At 31.6% G+C, this 26,957-nt stretch overlaps 2 protein-coding genes across 3 annotated transcripts; one reads left to right on the top strand and one right to left on the bottom strand.

Annotated features, from left to right (window-relative positions):
* Nucleotides 1–1,326: 1,326 nt before the first annotated feature.
* On the top strand, nucleotides 1,327–20,113 carry LOC139481510 (L-fucose dehydrogenase-like). Of its 2 annotated transcripts, XR_011654628.1 has the most exons (10): nucleotides 1,327–1,458; nucleotides 9,247–9,285; nucleotides 9,669–9,766; nucleotides 10,717–10,783; nucleotides 11,529–11,620; nucleotides 14,174–14,278; nucleotides 15,861–15,928; nucleotides 16,816–16,912; nucleotides 17,385–19,028; nucleotides 20,032–20,113. XR_011654628.1 is itself a non-coding variant. In XM_071264887.1 (9 exons), the coding sequence occupies exons 1-9, from the start codon at nucleotides 1,371–1,373 to the stop codon at nucleotides 17,547–17,549; spliced, it is 819 nt and encodes a 272-aa protein (XP_071120988.1). In that variant the 5' UTR covers nucleotides 1,327–1,370; the 3' UTR covers nucleotides 17,550–20,113. The 2 variants fall into 2 exon arrangements, 1 of the variants encoding a protein (XP_071120988.1); XM_071264887.1 differs by having other exon boundaries at nucleotides 17,385–20,113.
* A 653-nt stretch (nucleotides 20,114–20,766) lies between these two features.
* On the bottom strand, nucleotides 20,767–22,615 carry LOC139481513 (MIF-like protein mif-2; the record flags this gene model as incomplete). Its single annotated transcript, XM_071264894.1, is given in 2 exon segments — nucleotides 20,767–21,019; nucleotides 22,443–22,615. Coding segments are annotated over 2 exon segments (267 nt in total), but the record flags the coding sequence as incomplete, so codon positions are not given.
* Nucleotides 22,616–26,957: the final 4,342 nt, after the last annotated feature.

Genomic DNA, 26,957 nt, shown 5'->3' on the forward strand with positions numbered 1-26,957 from the left:
TTTTGCACGTTTCGCCTATTATTCTCTATTCAGTAAATCCCATCCAGACCCTCATAAATCTATAATATGTGTGTGCATTCCAATGCAATAATTAAAATACCGGTAGTACATAACCTTATTTTTTGGTAGCATTAATTATTAAATTTATAAATGTCAGGGTTAATTTTTTCAAGATGTGTTGATGTTTCGTTGGTTTTTATGCCACATCTCCTTTTATTTACAATATAGGCTTTACTTTATATGAACAATTTTCAAGCGGTAAAAAAAAAGATGAATCGTAATTGAAGGAAGATTATTATATAAAGGTGTCATACCACCAATTAAAAGTCCCTATCTGTTCAACTAAATTTTGCAATTTCCACAGCTTTCTAAATATTTTACCTTAAGTTTAACTTTATAGAAACCAGATGTATCCTGAATGGTACATGCATCATCAGCTTTCTACATGCCAATTTTCAACAGATGTTCAAAATCATATAAAAAAGAAAAGGTCTTCCGAATACAGGTACCACTACTGTACAAATAACCCCTGGTTTTCAGGAAATCTTAAATTAGTATACTATGGAGTGCATTAATCCTCAATTTTGAATGCAACTTGAGCTCATGAACAAGTACATTTTAGCTCAAAATGGTCTTAATATAGTTCTCTTTCACTAAAAGTTTTATTTCTGCCAATTTGTTGGATAGTTTAGGTAAACTATGACATCAAAAGCACTATTTTTTGTCCGAGTAGGCCTACTTTCACATACGTTCTAAATTGGAGGGAGTAATTGGTGGTGTTTTCACGGAATAAGATAAGATAAGATAAAGATATTTAGTTCCTTCATAATATAAGTTTCGAAAGGAAAATATATTCTGAAATACTATTTCCACAGGAATAAATATTACAGAATATGTTTCTAACGGAATAAATGGTATAGAATATTTGTTCCAACAGTGTTTATAACTGACAGTTTGTATTGGAACAGGAAAAGATATTATGACAATGTTTATAACACAGTTTGTATTGGAAGAGGAAAAGATATTATGACAATGTTTATAACACAGTGTGTATGGTATAGAACCATGGGAAACACTATAGGTGTACATAGTTGCTAAAACTATACCCTTTCGGTAGTGCTCCACAATTAATGGAGGAATATACAAGAAACTGAACTGATAGAATATTTGTTCCAACAGGAATAGATATTATGACAATGTTTATAACACAGTTTGTATTGGAACTTCTGTCAGGTGGAACAAATAAACGTTGAGAGAGTGACACCTAAATGACACCTATTAAAATGACAAAACTTCAAAATGGGACGTTGTTGGTCAATTTTAAAAGGGTGTTCAACCCCACCTCACGTTTGTGTCATGTGACTGATAAAATGGCAGACGGTCAGCGATACAAAGATAAAGTTGCAGTAATAACAGGCGGTTCCAAGGGTATCGGGAAGGGTTGTGTAGAAACTTTTGGTAGGAATCTTTTATTTTTTGTCTTGACTCGCAGTTGCTACAACTGTCATTGCAAAACTGATACATACAGGGGGGATTGACAACATACCTATCACCATCCTCCTTCTGTCCATATGTTTCCTGAAAACTTTGCGTTCCGGTGTAGAGCTTGATCACCCAAAGTGGTAGATGTCAATATGATAGGATGATTCGAGTAAGAAAATTCTACCATTAAGCCTTTGGGTTTATCCAAAGAATGCCTATGATCCGTCACACCTAAAACATCATTGTGTTACATAACAGTGTCACATGTCTTATAGCTTATGAGGGAGGCAGGATCTTTTTCATGACGTCGGGATCGGGTGTTATTAAGCTTGGGATGATGAGATAGGTCATTTCTGGATCAGGGAATTCTTTTTTTCGAATTTCGGGATGTCTGGATTTAAATTTCTTTAAATTCGGGACCTTGGGAGTTTATTTTTTTTAAGCCCTGGATTTCAGGACCAGGACCCCTCCTACCCTCCTACCCCCTTCTTATATAAGGACTATATTTCGGAGCATTAGGGCCTAGTTTTTGCCCAAGAAAATAAAATGTTTGAAAACCATTGGGTCAAGAAATTTAAATGAAAAACATAAAGATTTTTATCTGATGACGTCACAATTACGTCATAATATGTACTGTTTTCACATAAACGATAAAAAAATACAGAATTTACAATATGCAGTTTTCTATCTTTATTTCCGTTGTGGCAACAATAATTCTTGCGCAGCCAAGAAACAACAATAATTTAACAGAAGTTTTATTATAACTATTGGTATAATCTCACCAAATATAAAGTTGTTTCTTGGGTGCGCACATACTTTTTCAATCTAAAATATACCTAAAATTTGATGAAAAAAACAAGGAAAATCACGAAATTTAACATAATATTCAAATTAAGTCATGATTTGTTGCCCATGGCAACTTGTACGATGTCAAATTTGTATTTGTTTTTCTTAGTTCCTAATACCTTAGTCAAGTTTTCAGTTATTTAAGAATATGTATGATAACTTAAAAACTTCGGTAATTTTTGGGCCAAATAAGGGCCTTATTGCCCCTACTCCAGACCTTTATGGTGTCCTTAGACAATTTATGTTAGGTCAGCACGGAACACCAGCAACTTGGATTACTGAACCATCCAGATTACCAGAGCCTGGAGTACACGGTGATTTAAAAGAGAGAAAGAGCTTGAGATAAAGCAGAGAGAGCATTGACAATGAGAAAAAGACTAAGTGAGCTACATTTATAGTATGAGAGGAGAACCGTTTTGTTGAGTCTGAAGTTAGATGAACACTTTATTAATTGTAACTTTGTTATAGTTTTGTGATTTTGATTATACAATATTGAACTTTTCCTTGACTTTGAGGATATTTTTATTGACAAGAATTTGTTCAAACTACACCTGGATCCATTTGATCAATGTGACCAGGCTTTAATAGAATACTGTAAATTCAGAGATTATTGCGATGTTTTTATACGACCGCAAAAATTGAAAATTTTTTGGTCGTATATTGGTATGATGTTGGCGTCGCCGTCTGCTTGGTTTTGTCATCGTCGTCGTCCGAATACTTTTCGCACTCTAAATTTAGTAAAAGTGAATAGAAATCTATGAAATTTTAACACAAGGTTTATGACTACAAAGGAAGGTTGGGATTGATTTTGGGAGTTTTGGTCCCAACATTTTAGGAATAAGGGGCCAAAAAGGGCCCAAATAAGCATTTTCTTGGTTTTTGCACTATAACTTAAGTTTAAGTCAATAGAAATCTATGAAATTTTGACACAAGGTTTATGACCCCAAAAGGAAGGTTGGGATTGATTTTGGGAGTTTTGGTTCCAACAGTTTAGGAATTAGGGGCCAAAAAAGGTCCAAAATAAGCATTATTCTTGGTTTTCGCATAATAACTTTAGTATAAGTAAATAGAAATCAATGAAATTTAAACACAAGGTTTATGACCACAAAAGGAAGGTTGAGATTGATTTTGGGAGTTGAGGTCCCAACAGTTAAGGAATTATAGGGGCCAAAAGGGGCCTAAATAAGCATTATTCTTGGTTTTCGCACCATAACTTTAGTATAAGTAAATAGAAATCTATGAAATTTAAACACAAGGTTTATAACCATAAAAAGAAGGTTGGCTTTGATTTTGGGAGTTTTGGTCCCAACAGTTTAGGAATAAGGGGTCCAAAGGGTCCAAAATTGAACTTTGTTTGATTTCATCAAAAATTGAATAATTGGGGTTCTTTGATAAGCCGAATCTAACTGTGTATGTAGATTCTTAATTTTTGGTCCCGTTTTCAAATTGGTCTACATTAACGTCCATAGGGTCCAAAATTAAACTTAGTTTGATTTTAACAAAAATTGAATCCTTGGGGTTCTTTGATATGGGCCATTTTAAAAAAAAATGAGGCAAAAGTGTGACATGGGGGGTCCAATTTCAAACTCAATATTTTGTATTTCTTTTTGTCTTACCCTATTACCGATACTTTAAATTTTATAATTCCAAAGTTTCAGGCAGAATGAAACAGACACATTGAATAATCTTAAATTTTAATAACATACATCTCAAAAAATTTGAACAGAAACCATACTACTTATAAACAAGTTTGGTAATAAAACAGTTAAAAAAACATTGCTCAAACCTTTTCCAAATGAAAGTCAATAGAAAAAGAAAAATTTTAAAACCCAAATTTCCATCTTTTCTGCTAAATCATATAATAACAATCAAATTGAATAGCTTAATTTGAAAAAAATAATAATAACTAGTGATTGAAGTTTTTGCCAATAAAAAGAATCTCAATATATTTCAGTTAAAATAGTAAACTTTGAAAGCCCTGAGTTTTTGTGATCATTTGCAAAAAAAAAAAATGTCATTTCATTATACCGTTTTTATGTAATTGTATATAGAAAAAGCCTTCTATTTTTCAGTATTTTGTCACACTCCTGACATATGTTACAAAGATTGAAAAATGCTTTAAACTTTCACAAAAAATCACTTAACACATTGCTATATCATTGATTTCAATTACTGATATCTTTTGTCATAGAACAGGACTTTCTTTTTAGGGCCATTTAAAAAAAATATAAAGAGAGGCACCCAAAAATGTCAGGAGTGTGACAACTGTCTTTAAACATCTACCAAAGAATAGATAGGACTTAAATGTTTTCTTCTTCTTTATTTTTCAGAAGTGGCTATTCCAAAGAGAAGAAAAAAAATTATTTCAACTGTGATATGTTTATATCATAGATGTGGGAGTGCATTATATATGTCAGGCATGTCAGGAGTGTGACGCTTTTTTTAAGACATTTTCTGTCAATTCATAATTTCACAAGGTCAAGTCCCACAGGTTTTTTTGTGTTAGAAATGTTGAAACCAAGTTATATTCCTATCATTTACCCCTTAAATGTGTTATTTATCATAATTGTTTTGGCACAATGAGTTTTAATTTGTTATTTTTCTATTTTTTGTGCACAGTAATGCAAATTTATCAAAGAAAATAAGTGTGTATATGGTGTACAACTATAATATCATATAGGAAAGTGAGGAAATGAATTTTGTACAAAATAGAACAATTATTTTGATTTAAAATGGTATATTTAAAGATGTTTCAAGGATTAACCATTCAGATGTAATTCGTCACACTCCTGACATGAATTTAACAATTTAAGAAAAATATGAAAATTAGCTTTATTTTTAGGACAGATAGTTGAAAGACATGCAGCTAGTAAAATGAAGAAACTTTTGGTAAAACTTCCATTCCTTAAAACATCCACTAGACTTGCTGACATAAGCCAGGCAAAATTCTCTAGAAGAAATCAATCAAAGAAAGAGACTTGGAAAGAGAGAACCTGCTAATACTGGCTGAATATAAAATTGAAAAATGATCAGAGGAAGTTGGACAATCTTAAACAAAATAAAAAACTACGAAACCAAGCTAACAAAAAAAGGCTTAAAGAAAGAAGAACTTTGAATTCCAAATTTGATAAACAATATAAAGAAAAACAAAGGCAGTGGCAGAGAAACAGTAGAAAAAAAGGAAGAAAGATAAAAAAGAAGTTGGGTTGAATAAGGACTTAGAATCGAACAAAAACAGCTCAAAAATTCAAATGAGAACAGATCTGTGACTGTGTCAGATTCCAGATCTACAGTGAGAAAACCTCCACAACACATAAGAAAACAACTGCCACAACACACAAGAAAACAACTGCCATAAAACCCAAATGCTTGGACGAGTACTTTGAAACACATCATAAAAAATGCTAAACCAAGAAGAAAGGGCCTTCTAGACGAGATCATTCATAAGCATTTTGGCTTTGTGGCAGTTGTTTTCTTGTGTGTTGTGGAGGTTTTCTCACTGTAGATCTGGAATCTGACACAGTCACAGATCTGTTCTCATTTGAATTTTTGAGCTGTTTTTGTTCGATTCTAAGTCCTTATTCAACCAAACTTCTTTTTCATCTTTCTTCCTTTTTTCTACTGTTTCTCTGCCACTGCCTTTGTTTTTCTTTATATTGTTTATCAAATTTGGAATTCAAAGTTCTTTCTTTAAGCCTTTTTTTGCTAGCTTGGTTTTATAGGTTTTTATTTTGTTAAAGATGGTCCAACTTCCTCTGATCATCTTTTAATTTCAGATTCAGCCAGTATTTGCGGGTTCTCTCTTTCCAAGTCTCTTTCTTTGATTGATTTCTTCTAGAGAATTTTGCCCTGCTTATTTCAGCAAATCTAGTATATGTTTTAAGGAATGGAAGTTTTACCAAAAGTTTCTTCATTTTACTAGCTGTCTTTCAATTATCTGTCCTAGAAATAAAGCTAATTTTCATATTTTTCTTAAATTGTTAAATTCATGTCAGGAGTGTGACGAATTACATCTGAATGGTTAATCCTTGAAACATCTTTAAATATACCATTTTAAATCAAAATAAATGTTCTATTTTGTACAAAATTCATTTCCTCACTTTCCTATATGATATTATAGTTGTACACACTTATTTCCTTTGATAAATTTGCATTACTGTGCACAAAAAATAGAAAATGACTAATTAAAACTTATTGTGCCAAAACAATCAATATAAATAACACATTTAAGAGGTAAATGATAGGAATATAACTTGGTTTTAACATTTCTAACACAAAGAAACTTGTGGAACTTGTCCTTGTGAAATTATGAATTGACAGAAAATGCCTTAAAAAAGCGTCACACTCCTGACATATATAATGCACTCCCACATCTATGATATAAACATATCACAGTTGTAATAAAAAAATTTCTTCTCTTTGGAATACCCACTTCTGAAAAATAAAGAAGAAGAAAATATTTAAGTCCTATGTATTCTTTGGTAGATGTTTAAAGACAGTTGTCACACTCCTGACATTTTTGGGTGCCTCTCTTTGGTGTCCATTAAAACAATAAAATATGTGATTTAGAGCACCAACATACCCTTAATTATAGTGCTAATATACCAATACAAACTTATTTCACATACTGACATTATTGGACTTTAAAACATGGTTACAAGAAAGCTTTAATTTTAAAAGTGTCATTTTTTGAAAGACTTTATTTTTTGTACATACCTTCACAATAAAGGTCAGTGTTTACTTATTTTAAAATTTTATTGGACAAAATTACAAAAATATTTAAGACTAATAATGTAGCAACTACCAGAAATATTTCAGTTTAGCATAAAAACGATCCACTTTTATCAATACTACTTTGAAAATTTCTAATTTTTTAAATGTCACGCTAAAAGCATCACACTCCTGACAAAAAGGCCTGTTTTTAAAACTTTTCTCTGAAGTGGTTTGAGATATCTTCATGAAACTTGGCAGTAAGCTAGCCCTGACTATCCTGCATTTTATAACACCTGTGTTATAATTCTAAACTTAACTAATATAAAAATATACCTCAAAAAGTAAAAAACCTCATTGTTTTTGAAATGGCCCATATGCTGAATCTAAAAATGTACTTAGATTTTTGATTATTGGCCCAGTTTTCAAGTTGGTCCAAATTGGGGTCCAAAATTAAACTTTGTTTGATTTCATCAAAAATTGAATAATTGGGGTTCTTTGATATGCCAAATCTAACTGTGTATGTAGATTCTTAATTTTTGGTCCCGTTTTCAAATTGGTCTACATTAAAGTCCAAAGGGTCCAATATTAAACTAAGTTTGATTTTAACAAAAATTGCATTCTTGGGCTTTTTTGATATGCTGAATCTAAACATGTACTTAGATTTTTGATTATGGGCCCAGTTTTCAAGTTGGTTCAAATCAGGATCCAAAATTACTATATAAAGTATTGTGCAATAGCAAGATATTTTCAATTGCACAGTATTCAGCAATAGCAAGAAATCTTCAATTGCACAGTATTGTGTAATAGCAAGAAATTTTCAATTGCCACTATTGCGCAATAGCAAGAAATCTTCAATTGCACAGTATTGTGCAATAGCAAATATTTTCATTTGCACAGTATTGCGCAATAGCATGAAATATCTAATTGCACAATATTGTGCAATATCAAGAAATTTTCAATTGGAGTTATCTTTCTTTGTCCAGAATAGTAGTTGAATCAACTTAAACCATTGTTTTATACAATACACAATGTATATTCACTTTTACTACCAACTGATAAATTAAAACAATCTTTACCATTCAGTGATAACAAGCACTTTATTTTACATTTTAATATTTTATGATGTATTTAAATGAGTAGTTATTGTTGCAAACACCATTAGAAATTTGAATTGAGATCAGTTTTAGAAAAAGGGAAAGGGGGATGTGAAAAAAAAATGGGGGGGGGGGGGGGGGGGGTTAAATTTTTCTTATTTCAGATTTCATAAATAAAAAGAAAATTTCTTCAAACATTTTTTCAACAGCATAGTGAATTGCTCAAAGGCAAAAAAAATATTTTAAGTTCATTAGACCACATTCATTCTGTGTCAGAAACCTATGCTGTGTCAACTATTTAATCACAATCCAAATTTAGATCTGAATCCAGCTTGAATGTTGTGTCCATACTTGCCCCAACCGTTCAGAACTTCAGGGTTCAACCTCTGCGGTCGTATAAAGCTGCATCCTGTGGAGCATCTGGTTATTATTGCGAAAAATGCGCAGGGTTATAAATACAATAATTTAAAGTCGCATTTTGAAATTTTTTATATGAATTAACAGGATTTTTATCAAAATTACAAAAATTAAAATCGCATTTTAGTCTAAAATAACAAAATCACAATAACAAATTCATGCAATAAATTCTGAATGTACAGTATCCTGTAAAAAGGTATCATTGGCATCTGTCGTTGTCCATGCACGACCTGAAACTTATATACCCTACAACAAAAATTTAAAAAAAACTACAACAAAATTAACACAAATAACCATTGTGCCCCACCTACGATAGTAGAGGGGCATTATGTTTTCTGGTCTGTGGGTCCGTTCATCCGTCTGTTCGTTTTTCTGTTTGTTTGTTCATCCTTTCATCAGTCTGTTGTTTGTCCGTTTGTTTGTTCATCCTTTCATCCGTCCGTCCGTTCGTCCCGCTTCAGGTTAAAGTTTTTGGTCAAGGTAGTTTTTGATGAAGTTGAAGTCCAATCAATTTGAAACTTAGTACACATGTTCCTTATGATATAATCTTTCTAATTTTAATTTCAAATTAGAGTTTTTACCCAATTTCACAATTCACTGAACATAGAGAATGATAATGCCAGTGGGGCATCTGTGTACTGGGGACACATTCTTGTTATAAATATTAAATGTATTTTTTTTATATATATTTCAGTTAAAAATGGTGCCAAAGTTGTGTTCTGTTCCAGAGGAGGTATGTTCCTAGAATAATCATTTTATCTAAATATATATGTCACTTAAAGTGGTTTATCTAAAGTGAGGTGAAGAATTGCTACTGTGAAATGGGCTCCCCAAGGAAAGGGCCTCATAGAGAAGGTAAGGGCCTCGTAAAGAATTAATGTCTTCTAAAAGAACCTTATTTTAAGAAGATACTATAGCAGAATATAGGACATGTTTAGTATTAATGCTAGAAGGAGGAAATACAAGTAGTGATTCAGTAAAAGTATAGTTGCATTCAAATTTTTTATTTGTTGTAATATTATTTAGAAATACAAAATTTAGATCAAACTAGATTTTTAAAGTTTATTTGATAAAATATCAATCATGAAGAAAAATCTATTTTTATTTTTAAACTAGAGAAAGAAGGAAAGGAAGTGGAATCAGAGATGAATTCTTTAGGTCCTGGAGAAGCTTTTTTTGTACAGTGTGATGTGACCAAAGAATCAGATATAAAGGTTAGTCCATGATATTGAGTTGTATTGAATTTTTAACTGAAAAAAGAAAACTATTTCCTTTAGGTATAAAACTCATTTGCTTCCATGATGCATTTACAAAATTTACATCATAAATTTATTTTCTTTGCAATTGGGACAGGATTGCTTCACATAGTAAATGTGGTAGATACTTAGACACCCGTAAGCAGTTAAGCTAAGTAAGTACTTGTAACCTAGCTTGTAACTCGGGAGGTCCCAGGTTCGAGTCACGGTGGAGACACACATGATTACATCACGACCACATTTAAAAAACCAACAGTGGTTAGAGAGAGGAATTTTAGCTTTAAGGTGTGTGTGTAAGAGTCATAATGGTATATGACTCCTGAGGTGTGGGAAGTGTGATGGGAAAATATGTTCACAATAAAATTGATGGTTTTGATTAGATTTGCTGTGTTAAAAACAAAAACACCTGTAACAATTGAAAAATCAGAAGTTACTGCTGAACTTTAAAATAAATAAATGTTGGGTGCCACATGTTGAAAGGATCTTCTGAACTTTTCGATGCACCAGAGATCACCATGGTTTTTGTAGGTGCTTGTGTTGCACTGTGTTCAGCTCTCTATGTTGTGCTTTGTATACTGTTGCCATGGCGTTGTCAGATCATTTAGGACTATTGAGTTTGACTGTTCCTTTGTTATTTTAATTTAGCCTCTTTTTCCTTACATATTAACTGTTTATTTATAGTTTAAAATCACAGATGCTAAATAATTAACGGTATAAACACTTCACTTTTGCATTCTATGAAAAACCTATTTGCAACAATAAAAAAGTTCTTTATAGTTGGCAAGCTGTCCTCTACAAAAATAGATATTTATTGATTTTACTTTAATAGAACACCAAAAGTTTGGAGCATTCATTGTAAACCTTATGTAAAATAGTTTTTTAAATGTGCTTGATATTGTTTTATACAGAATGTGATAGACCAAACAGTAAACAGATACGGAAGAATTGACTGTCTCATTAACAATGCTGGACAGCGTAAGTAACCTAGGCTAGTGGGTGTGTTTAAGACCCTGAATGTCTATTAAGCCCTAGCAGGGACAACTCTGTTCAATGAGGGTGTTTGCTAAACATCATATATTGTTGACATAAAATTGGTCTAGAAAAAGGAGTTCATTTTTATTAATTGCATTTTAGTTTCTTTACTATTTTGATGTTTGATCTTTAACAGCACTTCTTTTTTAAGTAACGATAAAATAAAGATCATGAATAAATCATGTTTATAACTCAATGTATCTTAGAACGAATTGATTTTCTATTTTTAAATTGTTTCAAATTCATATTCTGATTTTGCTGAGAAAATGTGTTTGTCATGCTTACAGACATGCACAACAAATATTTCTGAAATAACTTACATGCCAACAGTTCTGAAAGTAAAAAACAAAAAAGATAGCATATGCTTGTTATTTTAAAATAATGTGATAATTTTTATAAATACAAATAAGAATTTGTGGTATGAGTGTCAATGAGACAACTCTCCTTCCAAGTCACAATGTGTAAAAAGTAAACAATTATAGATCAAAGTACCACAAAACTTTGCTTTTAAGCATGACATACAAAATTTTCTCAGTTATCATAATCAACAGGCATATTGCTAAAGCATGGCTAAAGTAAAATTCATAATCAAGCTTTTAAAGTCAGCGCTACAAATGTAATTGAATATTTGATCAGTCAGCATGATATTTTTCTATGTTTCAAATAAGATGTCAACTTTTATCTTCAGATCCAGCACATATGCCTATAGATGATTTTAGTGCAGAAGATTTCAGGAAACTTCTCAATACAAATGTTGTTAACTATTTCCTATTTTCAAAGGTAATTATTCATAAAAAATTCAGGATATGGTTTGCTAGAGTATTCTTGCAGCACTATTGCAAGTCGAAGCCCTGTGTCTGACTATACATGAAAGTGCTAAAAAGGGGGAAACTATTACAAGTTGAATATAATTTTAAAAGTAAAAAAAAGTCTTATTTTTTCATTTAACCTCTATTAAATAGTATCAGCTCTATACATTGACTATTACTTCAGTATAATCAGTACATACTATTGGTATGTAGTTTTCATTTTTTATGAAGCTGGGCATCGTGATTTCTTTTCCTTTTTTAGCTCACCTGGCCCGAAGTGCCAAGTGAGCTTTTCTAATCACTTGGCGTCCAGCGTCCGGTTTTGCCCGTCGTCCAGCGTCCATCGTTGCCAGTCGTCGTTAACTTTTACAAAAATCTTCTCCTCTAAAACTACTAGGCCAAATTTTACCAAACTTAGCCACAATCATCATTGGAGTATCTTGTTTAAAAAATGTGTCCGGTGACCCGGCCAACCAACCAAGATGGCCGCCGTGGCTAAAAATAGAACATAGGGGTAAAATGTAGATTTTGGCTTATATCTCTGAAACCAAAGCATTTAGAGCAAATCTGACAGAGGTTAAAGTGTTTCTTAGGTCAAGATCTATCCGCGCTGAAATTTTCAGATGATTCGAACAAACCGTTGATGGGTTGCTGCCCCCTGAATTGGTAATTTTAAGGAGTTATTGCCCTTTATAGTCAATTTTTAACAATTTTTTGTAAATTTTGTAATCTTTACAAAAATCTTCTCTTAAACTACATATGTACCAAGACAAATTTAACCAAACTTGTCCACAATCATCATTAGGGTATCTAGTTGATGTGTCCGATGACCCCACCTGTGAACCAAGATGGCCGACATGTCTAAAACTAGTACATTGGTTAAAATGCTGTTTTTATACGACCGCAAAAATTGAAAATATTTTGGACGTCTATTGGTATGACCTTGGCGTCGTCGCTGTCGTCATTGTCGTTGTCCGAAGAAATTTGGTTTTTGCACTATAACTTTAGTAAAAGTAATTACAAATCTATGAAATTTAAACACAAGGTTTATGACCATAAAAGAAAGGTTGGGATTGATTTTGGGAGTTTTGGTTCCAACAGTTTAGGAATTAGGGGCCAAAAAAATGTCCCAAATAAGCATTTTTCTTGGTTTTTGCACAATAACTTTAGTATATTAAATAAATAGAAATCTTTGAAATTTTAACACAAGGTTTATGACCACAAAAGGAAGGTTGGGATTGATTTTGGGAGTTTTTGTCCCAACAGTTTAGGAATTAGGGGCCAAAAAGGTCCAAAATTAAACTTTGTTTGATTTCATCAAAAAATGAATTATTGGGGTTCTTTGATATGCAAAATCTAACCGTATATTTCGATTCTTAGTTTTTGGTCCTGTTTTCAAATTGGTCTACATTAAGGTCCAAAGGGTCCCAAATTAAACTTTGTTTTATTTCAACAAAAATTGAATATATGGATAATGGGGTTCTTCAATATGCTGAATTTAACCATGTATTTAGATTTTTAATATTTGGCCCCGGTTATCAAATTGGTCCACATTGAGGTCTAAAGGGTTTAAAATTGAACATTATTTGATTTCATCAAAAATTGAATTCTTGGGGTTCTATGATATGCTGAATCTAACCATGTATTTAGATTTTGAATATTGGACCATAATAGGTAAATGTCCAATTTAAAAAAATTTAAGTTTTTAAGTTTAAGTTCTTAGACCACATTCATTCTGTGTCAGAAACCTATGTTGTGTCAACTATTTAATCACAATCCAAATTCAGAGCTGTATCAAGCTTAAATGCTGTGTCCATATTTGCCCCAACTGTTCAGTGTTCAACCTCTGCGGTGGTATAAAGCTGCACCCTGCGGAGCATCTGGTTGGCTCATATCTCTGAATTCAAAGCATTTAGAGCTAATCTTATGGTATAAATTTGTTTGTTAGGTCAAGGTCCATCTGCCCTGAAATTTTCAGACCAATCAGGCAACCTGTTGTTTGGTTGCTGACCCTGAATTGGTAATTTTAAGAAAAGTTTGCAGCTTTTGGTTATTAACTTGAATATTATTATAGATAGAGATGAACTGTAAACAGCAATAATGTACAGCAAAGTAAGACCAACAAATAATTCAACATGATCAAAATGGTCAATTGACTCCTTAAGGAGTTATTGCCCTTTATAGTAAAATTTTAACAAATTTCATAAATTTTGTAAATTTTGTAAATTTTTACAAAATATTTTAACTACTGGGCCAAGTTCATTATAGATAGAGATAAATGTAAGCAGCAAGAATGTTCAGAAAAGTAAGATCTTCAAACGCATCACCATCACCAAAACACAATTTTGTCTTGAATCCATCTGTGTCCTTCGTTTATGATTATGCACATAGACCAAGGTGAGCGACACAGGCTCTTTAGAGCCTCTAGTTTAAAGGTGTATTCATATGGTTATTAGTGGTCTTCATCCAGATTATCACATACATGACATGTAATATTATGTAAAAATTTTATAATAATTTTCAGTTTGCATTACCACACTTAAGAAAAACAGAAGGGAATATCATCAATGATTCTAGTTTGGTTGCACAGATAGGACAACAAGGAGCTGTAACTTATGTGGCTACAAAGGTGAGAAATTTATGAGCATTTGTTCAATTGTAGGTGTCACACCACCAATTTACCCACTCTAACAACTAAGAAATTATGTAAAAGTAACAGTTCCCTGACAACAAAACAGTCCTTTTGATGTCATTGTTAACTTAAACTGACCAGCAAATTTACCGACTTGAAACTTTGGATAAAATATATTAAGACCATTTTGAGCCATGATTTACTTGTCTTTGTGTTTGAATTAAACATTTTGCATTACTATACGAAACAGTTGTTGGCATGACACGGGTTATGTTCTTCTCATATATGTTATGATGGTATGATACTAAACCCCTAACGGGAAGGATTGTGCCTGTCATGTTCATATGATGAAATCATAATCTTTCAGTCAGTTTAATTAAAGTCTGGAGCTGGCATGTCAGTTAACTGCTAGTAGTCTGTTGTTATTTATGTATTATTGTGATTTTGTTTATTTTCTTTGGTTACATCTTCTGACATCAGACTTGGACTTCTCTTGAACTGAATTTTAATGTGCGTATTGTTATGCGTTTACTTTTCTACATTGGCTAGAGGTATAGGGGGAGGGTTGAGATCTCACAAACATGTTTAACCCCGCCGCATTTTCACGCCTGTCCCAAGTCAGGAGCCTCTTGCCTTTGTTAGTCTTGTATTATTTTAATTTTAGTTTCTTGTGTACAATTTGGAAATTAGTATGGCGTTCATTATCACTGGACTAGTATATATTTGTTTAGGGGCCAGCTGAAGTACGCCTCCGGTTGCGGGAATTTCTCGCTACATTGAAGACCTGTTGGTGACTCTCTGCTGTTGTTTTTTATTTGGTCGGGTTGTTGTCTCTTTGACACATTCCCCATTTCCATTCTCAATTTTATTGATGATTTTCTGTATATGACTTTAAACATGGGTTTAAGATTAGGAAGCAGAAAGGCATTACATGTACAATTCTTGATATTCCTGGTTTCTATGAAGTTAAACTAAAGTAAAACATTTAGAAAGTAGCTGCTGTGGAAATAGAAAACATCAGTTGAAAAGATAAGGATTTTGAATTATTTGTCTGATACCTGTATTGAGATAATTAAAGGTAAACTTATATACTCTTGCTCCAAAGCACATGTAGCATTTGTGGTCCCAACTTACTACCTCAGTTTAAAAGACTTGTGATACTATAAACGAAGTACTTAGACCACAAGGTCAACAAGGCCATTAACTTAGGTATAAATATTGATTCCTAACTAATAATTATTGTATATAGATATAGGAAAATGTGGTGTGAGTGCCAATGAGACAACTCTCCATCCAAATAACAATTTAAAAAAAGTAAACCATTATAGGTCAATGTACGGCCTTCAACACAGAGCCTTGGCTCACACCCAACAACAAGCTATAAATGGCCCGAAAATTATTAGTGTAAAACCATTCAAACAGGAAAACCAACAGTCTAATCTATATACAATAAAAAAAAAAAAGAGAAACGTGTATAAATTACATAAACAAACGACAACTACTGTACATCAGATTTCTGACTTAGGACAGGTGCAAACATTTGCAGCGAGATTAAACGTTTTGTGTTTACATATTGTAGGGAGCTATAACAGCAATGACCAAAGCTCTTGCAATAGATGAGGCAAAGTACAATGTTCGAGTAAACTCGTAAGTATAGAATGATATAGTATATGCTAGGTTTGGATTAAAGATATTTACATTGCTTACATTGATGTTTTACCACTGTCATCACTCAGTTTATTTTGTTTTTTTTGATTGAAAATATTGAACAATTGAAACATATTTAAGGAAAAGCTATAAAAATATCACTTCTGTAGAAATAATAGTCTCTAGTTGGATTGTCATAGTCCCTATGAATTGGTCATTTTGTGTTTTGATGATTGAAGTTTTTTATGACATTGACTGGCTTAACAGCCCTTGCACGGTCGGTACATTTTGTGTGTTGATAATTTGAGAAATTTTCATGATTGAAGGTATTGTTACTATTGTAGAAAAAAGTTGTAACATGTTAAAAAAATATCTGTAAGAATAAGTGAGAACTTTTTGGCAGATATAAAACATCACAGAAAAAAATTATACTACCATCTGTGAGATATATAAATGTTGATGATGAACTTTAAAATTATTCAGTAACTAATCGAAGAATTCAAATAGAGAATAATATTCAACGAGTGACCGAACAACACATTAATTCACGAATGCGCATAGCGCATGAGTTAATTATCAGTGTTGTTCAGTCACGAGTTGAATATTTTTCGATATTTGAATTCTTTAATTAGTTATTCTTTTTATTACATTGGCAAATGTTTTTTTTAAAGAAATTAATGTAAAACATGTAAGGAACTATATCTTTTTTTCTACGCATTCACAATTTGTTTTGATCCGCCGTTATCGACGTCTTGACAACGCCTATTGTTTATGACGTCAGAGAGTGAAATAACCACGTTTATTTCACATGTGAAATTATCGGTATTTATTTAACTGGGAAATCAATGTAATTCATTGCAAACAATGTAATAATATTAAATTTTCAGTGTTTCACCTGGAAATGTTTGGACACCTATGTGGGAGGCTGGAGCTAATTCATTCAGTGATCCAGAGGCTGCAAAAAAGGCAGGTGCAGATGCTCAGGTAAATATATACAGCTGGCTTAGAAAAATAGACTCATTTGATAACAAATTGTACTAATTTAATGCACCAGATGCACATTTCGATAGTTAATGTGTCTTCAGTGATGCTATTGGTCAAAATATTTGAATATCCAAAATCTAATACAAAGGTTGAGGAGAGGATGAAACCAAAAAGGACCTAAAGTCTAGTCAATCCAGACAAGGAATTATAGCTGAAGGGATTTCATCTTACTGTAAGGACTTAAACTATATTTCAGCTACTGGTATATGGAAGGAAAATTCACAATTGGAAATGAATGGAGCTTTGACTGATAACTAAAAAAAGAAACATAAAAAATATAACAAAATGATAGAAAACAGTTAAGAATAACAGACAATCAGTTTGTAATGAAGAAAAAGTTAACATATAAGTAACAGAAAATTGATAATGATACTAAGATTGTGTTTCAAATCCGTAACCTCTTGTTTTTCAGTTGATTGGTCGATATGGTACATTAGAAGAAAGTGGTTTAGCTTTCCTTTATCTGGCAGCTGATGCAACATTCTGTACAGGAATAGATCTCAACTTATCAGGAGGGGCAGAATTAAATTATGCAAATAAGAATCAAAAAGGGGAAAAGAAGTCTACATATGACTAGAATGCAGATATCTTTCAGTCCACATATTATTTGTAAGGCGTTGGAATTGGTAGTGATTTATACAAGGCAAAGATGGGTGTTGGTATATAATAAATGAAGTAGTATATATGTAATTGGAAGAATAATTGGAAAGAGGGAATGTCAACTGATGATTTTTAGCAAGAATGATAGTTATTTTTGCATCCATAATATAGAAAATACACATTATGTGTCAAAGATAGGTGTTGGTATATATAAAAAATATGATTGAGTTTATATTTTGTTGAAAGAATAATTGAAAAGAGATATTTTTAATTGATGATTTATAAGAATAAATGGAAAGAGGTATTTTTGATTGATGATTAATAAGAATAATTGGAAGGCAGTATTTTTAATTGATAGTTCATAATGAGAGTGGCTAGTATTTAGACATTCCATGTTAAATAAGACTTATTATTTGCATGGAGTGTGTATTGATAGTAATTTAAAAAAAAAAAAGATAATGAAAAAAATTGATAAATAAACTTGTATTTGCATTAAGTTAAATCTTGTGTAGAAAGAGGTGGCTTAAGTTGATTTTATATTGTCATTTATAGTAAATTCGAATGAAAAATACTAGCACTTAATGTTTTATACTGCAGCAGGGTACATGTAGTTATTTTATTTTTATAAAATTATACAGATTGTATTTACAAATGAAATCCATATGTTGACTTTTTTCCCTGCATTTTTAGTGCGTTTTGGTTGTTCTCATTAAAGAATTAGGCTCTTCATTTTATATGTGTATATTATTAGGTTATGAATGAAAGAAAAATTTGGTGTGCTCAAAGGGATTTGCTGGATTAACCTTTAGCTGGAACACACAAACACTAAAATTTGAAATCCAAGGATACCTCAATATTTGAGGAGTTATATGACTGTACTGGACCCTAAAAGAGTATTCAAACTCACACGAGGTCAATTTGCATGAGGGGGTTTGAAGCACTGACTGTAAATAATTTTTAAAAGATTAAAAGCCATTTTATATAAAAAAATTTCAAGCAAATTTATCTCAGAACTTATTGATATTAAAATGTGTTAAAAATATAGAATTTATATGTGTTATACAAAAAGCATTTATTTCCTTTTATATTTTCCATGGGTTCTTTGAAATATTATATGCATTATTCAAAGTTGTTCTCATATTCAAACCACCTAATTAAGGGTTCACCATATTAGATGTATGTAATGGTTGTGATAATTGCATCACGAATTCTTCGATATTAATATTTGTCATGTTTTTGTAATCATTGTTCATACTTAAAATCTGAAAGATATTTGATTTTTATGCAGTTATTATTTATGACTCTATTCTCTCTTTTACATTAGTAATATTAAATTGATATTTAAGTATGAATTTGAACAGTTGCTTATTGAAACTATCTTGGAGTATTATTTACTTGCTTTTTATATTTTAAACAACTTTTTGTTTATTTTATATAAGAGAGTTATTATATTAATGTTTATGCTCATGTGAGTCTTGAGGGGTAAAACAGTATTTTCACATTAAGATATACTTGATATTCATCAGTTTTAACAAAAGCTCAACAACAGCACATCAACAATATGAATTTCAAACTAAAATCTTGTTCATCCACTATATTTTTACTCTGTTGGATTCTTGTCTCATTGGCAATCATACAACATCTCCCTTTTTATCAAGCATTAAGTGGAATATTGTCAAAGTAGTGATTTCATAAGGTCGTTTGCAAGCTGACAATTATGATACAAAGTACTCGAGTGTTGTGACAATTTATTATTAATTGATATTTTCAGAAAACTGATTACCGCCTCTGACAGCTTAACTAAAATGAATCATTTGGCGGAAGTAAGAGGTATTCTGTACTATTGTTTACTTCCTTGATGAAAAAAACTAAAATAAAAAAAATACAGAACTCCGCTTAAAATTATTAACGATAAGTTCCTACGCAAAATCTCGTTATTGTGTTATGTTCTTTGATATTTTTTGTATTCTTGTCTTTCATTTTTGCTAATGTGCCTTGTCTATATGACTTTTTGTGTTTCTTTGATACATATTAGTTTTATTAGATATAGTGTAATAATGTCTTGATTTCAAAGGCCAAATATGTTTGCAAAGTAATGTATGCTGGTTTTTCTAAAAGATTAAATTTAGATGAGTGGAAATTATTATCATTTATCTATTATCTATTTGAGAAATTTGGGAAAATAGGGCCTTCTCAAAATTTCCCTACTTTACATTTCTGATTTAGCAATGAGTTGAAGTTTGTATTTCTTATACTCATATGTCTACTAAAAGCTATAAGCCCTAAATGTGAGAGAAATTACTATTACTTATTGAACCAAAGATAATACACTTGTATTCATTGTCTGCATTATTCTACTTTAAGCAAAACCTTATTATTGGAATTTGAATATCATATATTCGAACTCTAACTGTATATCTACCCTGAAGTATGTTTTTTAATAGCTACATATATTAAAGATTACTGTTACTTGTGATGTGCAATAATATAAAATCCAATGTTGATTTATACAATAATTAATAAAATTGATAAATGATTAAAGTAGTTGATTTTTATACAATTTGTTGCAGTATTACAAATAAACCAACCAGGATTTACGTTTTGTATGCCAAATATGTTTTTCATCTATAAAAGACTCATCAGTGACCCTCTATTGATAAAATTAGAAAGGCCAAAACAATAGTTGATGTGTTGCTTGGAATATAATGTCTGCAACTATAGAAGCTATTATCAGTGCCCATTACATCATCAGATCATCAGGTATTGATTATGGTAGGGTAGCTCTTAAAAAAACCCAGAAGAATCAGGTTGCCTACAAAAAAGAGGTTCAGAAAAAAGTAAAATCACAAAAATACTAAACTCCAAGGAAAATTCAAAACAAAAAGTCCCTAATCAAATGGCAAAATCAAAAGCCCAAACAAATTAAAATGGATAACAACCGAAAGTGTCATATTCCAGCATGGTACTCCACTAGTGGAAGTTCTAGTACTTGTATGCAGTACTCATGAATAAGAGTGTTTCTTTTTTATGCTCCTTGTCGAAGGCCTCACTGTAATTTTGTAATGAAGAACATCGATAAAACCGCTCTTCCTTTGCTTTTTGTGTGATTTTTGCTGTGAATGTCCCGATTTTGTGTCAGTATTGGATACCCCATATCCTTTGGTTTCTTCTTTTTATTTTGAATACTACAAGAGTAAATATTAATATACTTTATTTTCTATGCTTGTGTGCATATTGAACTCAAATCTACATGCGCTGTCTGAATTAATTATTTTATGTCCTCTTATGTCATGAGAACATCAAATAATTGCTGCCTTAGAATAAATGATTTCAATGTGATATTGCACAATTCCTCATGGGGAATAATATTGTGAGTATTTGTAGTCTGGTGCTCGTCTCCAGAAGCCATATTCATGTGCACTGGCATCATGGTAATGAATGACGATTCTGAAAAAGAAACGAATTGCTTTGAAGATAACACTTTTGTTAGAGAAAATAATATAAGTATAAAAATACCCGCATGTTTTAGAAAAGTTATGGACTGGAAACAAAATATAATGTTTATATGGTACTTAAATATAAAAAAAAGATGTGGTAAAATTACCAATGAGACAACTTTCCACAGGAGACCAAATGACATAGAAATTAACAACTATAGGTCACTATAAGGCCTTCAACAATGATCAAAAACCCTACCGCAAAGGCAACGAAATGAAAAAGTATTCAAATGAGAAAACTAAAACCACATTTATTGATACACATTGTGTGCATGAAAGACGAAACCAAATTGCAGAAAAGACAAGAGTCATATTCCTGACACTTCCATCTGTTTAGGAAGAATATATCAAAGTATGAAGGTTTAGTCAAATTGCTGTCACAAGATCATTCCAGTGACACCCAACGACATTTTATTGGAGTTAATGCTGCATCTGTCATGAACATTGCCAGACCTTGCCAGGTTGACTTGCATTTTTGAATTCAATGCATGTATTTCTGGCTTGTATTAATGACAGGAGTGAGCATCATGTATTATCGACATTGAATGGACATAAAAGTAATATCTTAGTGACAGTTATACGCCACATAGAAGGATGCATAAATATTTTCAACATTTTTTTTATTTCACCTGCTACGCAAGTCCGTGTAATGCAAATTAAGAATAAGAGAAGTAAACAAAAACATGATTTGATTAAAACAACCGTTTCCCATTGTTTAAATTATTATTGTTCCATCCTGATAGGTTAGGATACATAGAATTAAGTTGTCCTTTATTTTCTGATAATAATACAAAGTTGGACTTATTGATCTATTTTGTTTTATGATGAGTTCATTCATAAATCTAAAATAAGTAATATTCCTGCATAGGGAACGAAAATCAAATGATAACACAACATTTAAGAATGATACCAGTATGTGTAGAACGTTCTATTTAAAAGAAAACCTCATTTTCATATGAATTTCAGACAGCAAAACAGAAGATATATATTTTTTAAATACAGGTACGACATAAAGGAGAGACGAAATATACCAGAGCGACATTCAAACTCATATGTCGAAAATAAACTGACAGCGACATGATTAAAAAATAAAAAGACAAACAGGCAAAGAATAGTACACAAAACACAACTTAGAAAACTTTAAAATAAGCATTACGAACGCCACCAAAAAATGGGATGTATCAGGTGCTCTGAAAGGATAATCAGATCCTCCTCCACATGTGGCACCCGTCATGTTGCTCATGTTAATATACCAACCCGATAAAAAGTTTCATGCGGTAGATCACATTCGTGAAAATTACAAATAACCTTAAATATTCTTTTCACCTAATGTTTTGGATGAAGCAAACTATGAAGTCTTAATACAACCTTACCTATTCTTCGGAATATTTGTATTCTCTGTTAGAAATTCCATAAACTGTTTAGTGTATTCAGGGTTATTGGTTTCGTTAAATTTACCAACTGTATTCATATCTAAAAACATCATAGGACCACGACCGCCATTATGGTACATCCTATCTCCACACGTCAATTTTATATAAACTACCTGAAATAACCCATTTCAAATACATCATTTATTTTGTCTCTAAGTCAATTAAATGAATTCGCAATGGTGTGACTGTCTTGAAAATCCTTATTCTGATAACTTTAAATTGCTGATTAAAAAAATCATTGATATGTTTCTTTTCTGTATATTTAACGGAGGTAAATTATTTGAAACAATAAGGTGTTTTTTTCTACCACCAGGAGTCGATTTCACAAAAAAACTAACGACTAAGATTGATCGTAAGTATACTGATTTGTATAGATTGTCAAAGCCATCAAGCTGTGTCTGATATTGGCTTCCCTTTGTAATGGCTCGAACGCAACTGACTGGGCTGATGTACACGAAAGCGCGTCTAAATCACCAAAATATAAGCCTGGTATGATGATATTTACCAAGTGTCTTTGGCCTTTTTTAGGCTATTGTCGATTTTTAATGATCTTCAACTTCAAATCTGATTTTGACTTCAATTAGTTTTGATTGGAGAGGTCAACACAAATGGTATCATGTAAACGAAATGTGCGTCTGTCGTTATCGACTTTTCAAATTATGAGCTTTGTACACTGTATCTTTGATAGGTTTCAAAGTGTAAATGAAATTTCAATAGCAACGACATATTTCCCTAAAAGAATTATGAAAATACTACTTTCATTTTCTCAAAATTATTTGGAAATAATATATTTCAACTTGTATTACATATCATGAAATTGATTTCCTTGAAAGAAGCTAATAGACTAAAATTTTCAAGTGGTTATATTGAAGCGATCCTTAAGAAAATTTAATAGATGCCGTCACGAGTTGATTGATAAATTTGGAATGCTTGTATCTGTTTCACAAACGACGGATATGTTTTAATGATCGTATCTACAACCCGTCCTGTAACTGAATTTGACCTATAACAGGGATACACTCACAGCTACATGACGGGCGCCGCATGAAGCAGATTGTGGTTGTCCTTCTGGAGCACTTTACATGACCCCCAAGTCATAACGTTTTGGAATTATGAGTTTGAATAATACATTGGTATATTTCGCCCCTCTTTTACAAGCTTTTGTTACATATTGTGCAATCGTTATATTTATAAGAATTCAATTCATCTTTCTGAGGTAAAAAGAGATGACCGAAACCATAATCATGATGAAATAATGCTGTCGAAAGTCTAAATTAACAGCAAATTCATAAACATTAATGTAAAATCAAAAAAGGCAACAGTAGTAAGTGTTCAAAAGTTATAAATCGATTGAGAAAAACCAAAACTGAGGGAAGCACATCAACTATATGAGAAAAACCAAAGGGACAACAAGAACACCGAAGTGCAACACAAACATACACCAACACGCATAGAAACTATTTGATAACAACTGTCTTTTTCCTGACTTGGTACAGGATTTTTCTTAAAATCATTTTAAGAAAAAAAATGGTTGGTTGAACTTGTTTTTATGATTTTAATTTTATAGTCGTAGATATATGAGGAATCATTTCCATAGTAATTAGTTTATTATTTCCAAAAAAAGTCCAGATTAGATATTAAACCAATATTTAAATAATGGTTATGTACATTTTCTTCTGTAATTTTAACACGAAAATATTAATACTTGAATTCATTATTGAGTATATTTTATCAATAAAGCTATGTTTAACTTTAATGAATCAAATGTAAATAACCTTAAAGTTCGTTATGCAATTTTTGTTATATCATATTGATTACATACAATTTTTAAAATTTAAATAAATCCTTTCTAAAATTGTCCTTATTTAAATTTTGAAATTCAAGAAACTAAAGGTTACAACTCCATCATGCAAAATTAGCTTCGATGGAATTGTTGATTTTTAAGTTCTTTTTGGTCATATACATATGTAGGACTCAAATCTATGGCGGGTTCCAAATCTATGGCAGATTCCTAATCTATGGTAAATGTGACGTTACAAACGCCAAACAACTCAAATCTATGGCAGATTTTTGTTTCCTCCAAATCTATGGCAGATCTGGGGGAGAGAGTAACAGATAACGTCACAATTGAATAACGCCATATTACATCTTCGCTGCAGCTAACGATGGCGGAACCCATAGATTTGAACACCATTCAAGATGAAATTATTTTCCTGACAAAAATTTGCCGGTGGTTTTAAGGAAAATGTGACCTACTATTCCGAAGAAGGACAAGATGTGCTGTACGGGTCAATGCCCGCGATGAATAAGGGCACCGCTATTTTCAGTATCGCATATTTTTAAAAAGAGTTCTGGTAGTATTCTACGGTCTACGGCTGGCAAAGTTTATAATGTGAAAGATCAAATTACCGGATACAAATTTGATTTAAATCGACATCAAATAAAAAAGATGAATTAACGATATCGCTGAAATAAATATTATTTCAAAATTCAAACTGTATTTTGTTTTTATTTGTCACTTTTTTAATTATTTTCATTTTTATTTATAAAAAGCGGTCTTCTTGTTTGTTAAACGACTTATTAGTTGGTTTAATGAATGGATTAAACAGATACCATGCACAGTTTAAAAAAATGTTTATTTTTTACAGAGCACACCATTTCATCTTGAAGTCTGTATTAAGGTTTATGAATTTACAATTTATGACATTTTTTGGTTGACCATTATGGAATGCTTATTTCACAAATGTTTAAAGACATGTTCCCGTTGTCGTATACTTCCTCTTTCGTAAGACAAGTCGTTGGTCGAATATGTACTGCATTGTTTTCTTTTTGCAAAAAAAAATGCCATAGATTTGGAAACAATAAAAATCCGCCATAGATTAGGAAACTACAAAACTTGCCATAGATTAGGATTGTAAAAAATCTGCCATAGATTTGGAATGGCATGACGTCACATTTACCATAGATTAGGAATCTGCCATAGATTTGGAACTCACCATGGATTTGAGTCCTACATATATATATAGCTCTTCAAATTGTTTCGGTTCTTATAAATCCTTGGCTTTCAAACATTTGGCTTTGAGCGTTCCTGATAAAGGTTAACCCAGAAACGTATGCAAGAAATTGTATAACGTGTTGTTTTCGTCTTTTATTTTGATTATCAATATATTGAGAAAATGTTTACCATAAAATAAAGGTTGTTCATTTGGTTGGTTGACCGTTTTACAGATGATATCGGATATGTTCCTTACGTCGTAACTACAATACCCTTCCCTTTTCACGAATCTGACCTACCGAGTTAAACTATTTACCGGACATGTGCCACCTGTGGAGCAGGATCGGCTTACCCTTCCGGAACACCTGAGATCACACAAAGTTTTTGGTGGGGTTCGTCTTTAGTTTTCTATGTTGTGTCTTCTGTACTATTATAATTTTTATGTCTGTTTGTCTTTTTATTCTTAGGCATGGCGTTGTCAGTATATTTTCTATCTATGAGTTTGACTCTCCCTCTGGTATCTTTCGTCCCTCTTTTGATTGATAATAATAAAAAAAAGATTAAAATGAGGAAAATAATAAGGTATCAAATTACGAAACTTTATAGGAATAACTAATATTGCTGGGTATTTTTTTTTTTTACAATTTACGTAAATTGATGGCTATTGCTGACATTTTGACTTGACCGAAAAATCAATAAAGTACAACATCCAATATATATGCAATAAGATGGAATGTATGGCCTAATTTTTTTCATCTATTATGTCTGTTTGCTTTATTCACACATCGTTGTCAAAATAATGAAATTTTATGCGAATGACATATATGAGTGAAATGTTTGGCTAGCTATAAAACCAGTTTCACTCCATCATTTTCTACCTAAGAAACTGCCTGTACCTAGTTAGGAATATGATAGTTATTTTCCTTTCTTTTGATGTGTTTGAGCTTTTGATTTTGCCATTTGAATGCTAGATTTTCGTTTTGAATTTTCCTCGGATTTTTATCATTTCACCTTTTTGTGAGACATTTGGTAGAACAATATCACATAGAAAGCAAAAAAAATTTGTTTAGTCTATTAACTGCTACTTCTACTTGGACTTTTATCTAGTGATAAGAAACCATTAAGGATTTTCGAAACTTGAAGTTGTGTTTAATAAGTTAATACAACTTATTGTTTCTTATTAATTAGTTATAACTGTTGATGTAAATGTCCTTTGTTTTTTTTTAGTCTTTGTTTACTCCTTAGTATTGATTGTTATTGTCTTATACCAATTTTTCTTTCTAAAAATATATTTGCAATTTGCAATGACTGGTAAAAAGTACAATAGGACAATTCAAAACGAAAAATCCTTGATCAAATGGCAAAATGAAAAGTTTAAACATCAAAGGTCTTGTAACTAGCATTTTTTCAAGTAGAAAATGGTTAATCCTGATTGTATAGCTAACCAAACCTCTCAATTG

The sequence above is a fragment of the Mytilus edulis genome, chromosome 7 (genome assembly GCF_963676685.1).
Source record: "Mytilus edulis chromosome 7, xbMytEdul2.2, whole genome shotgun sequence".
Lineage (NCBI taxonomy): Eukaryota > Metazoa > Mollusca > Bivalvia > Mytilida > Mytilidae > Mytilus > Mytilus edulis.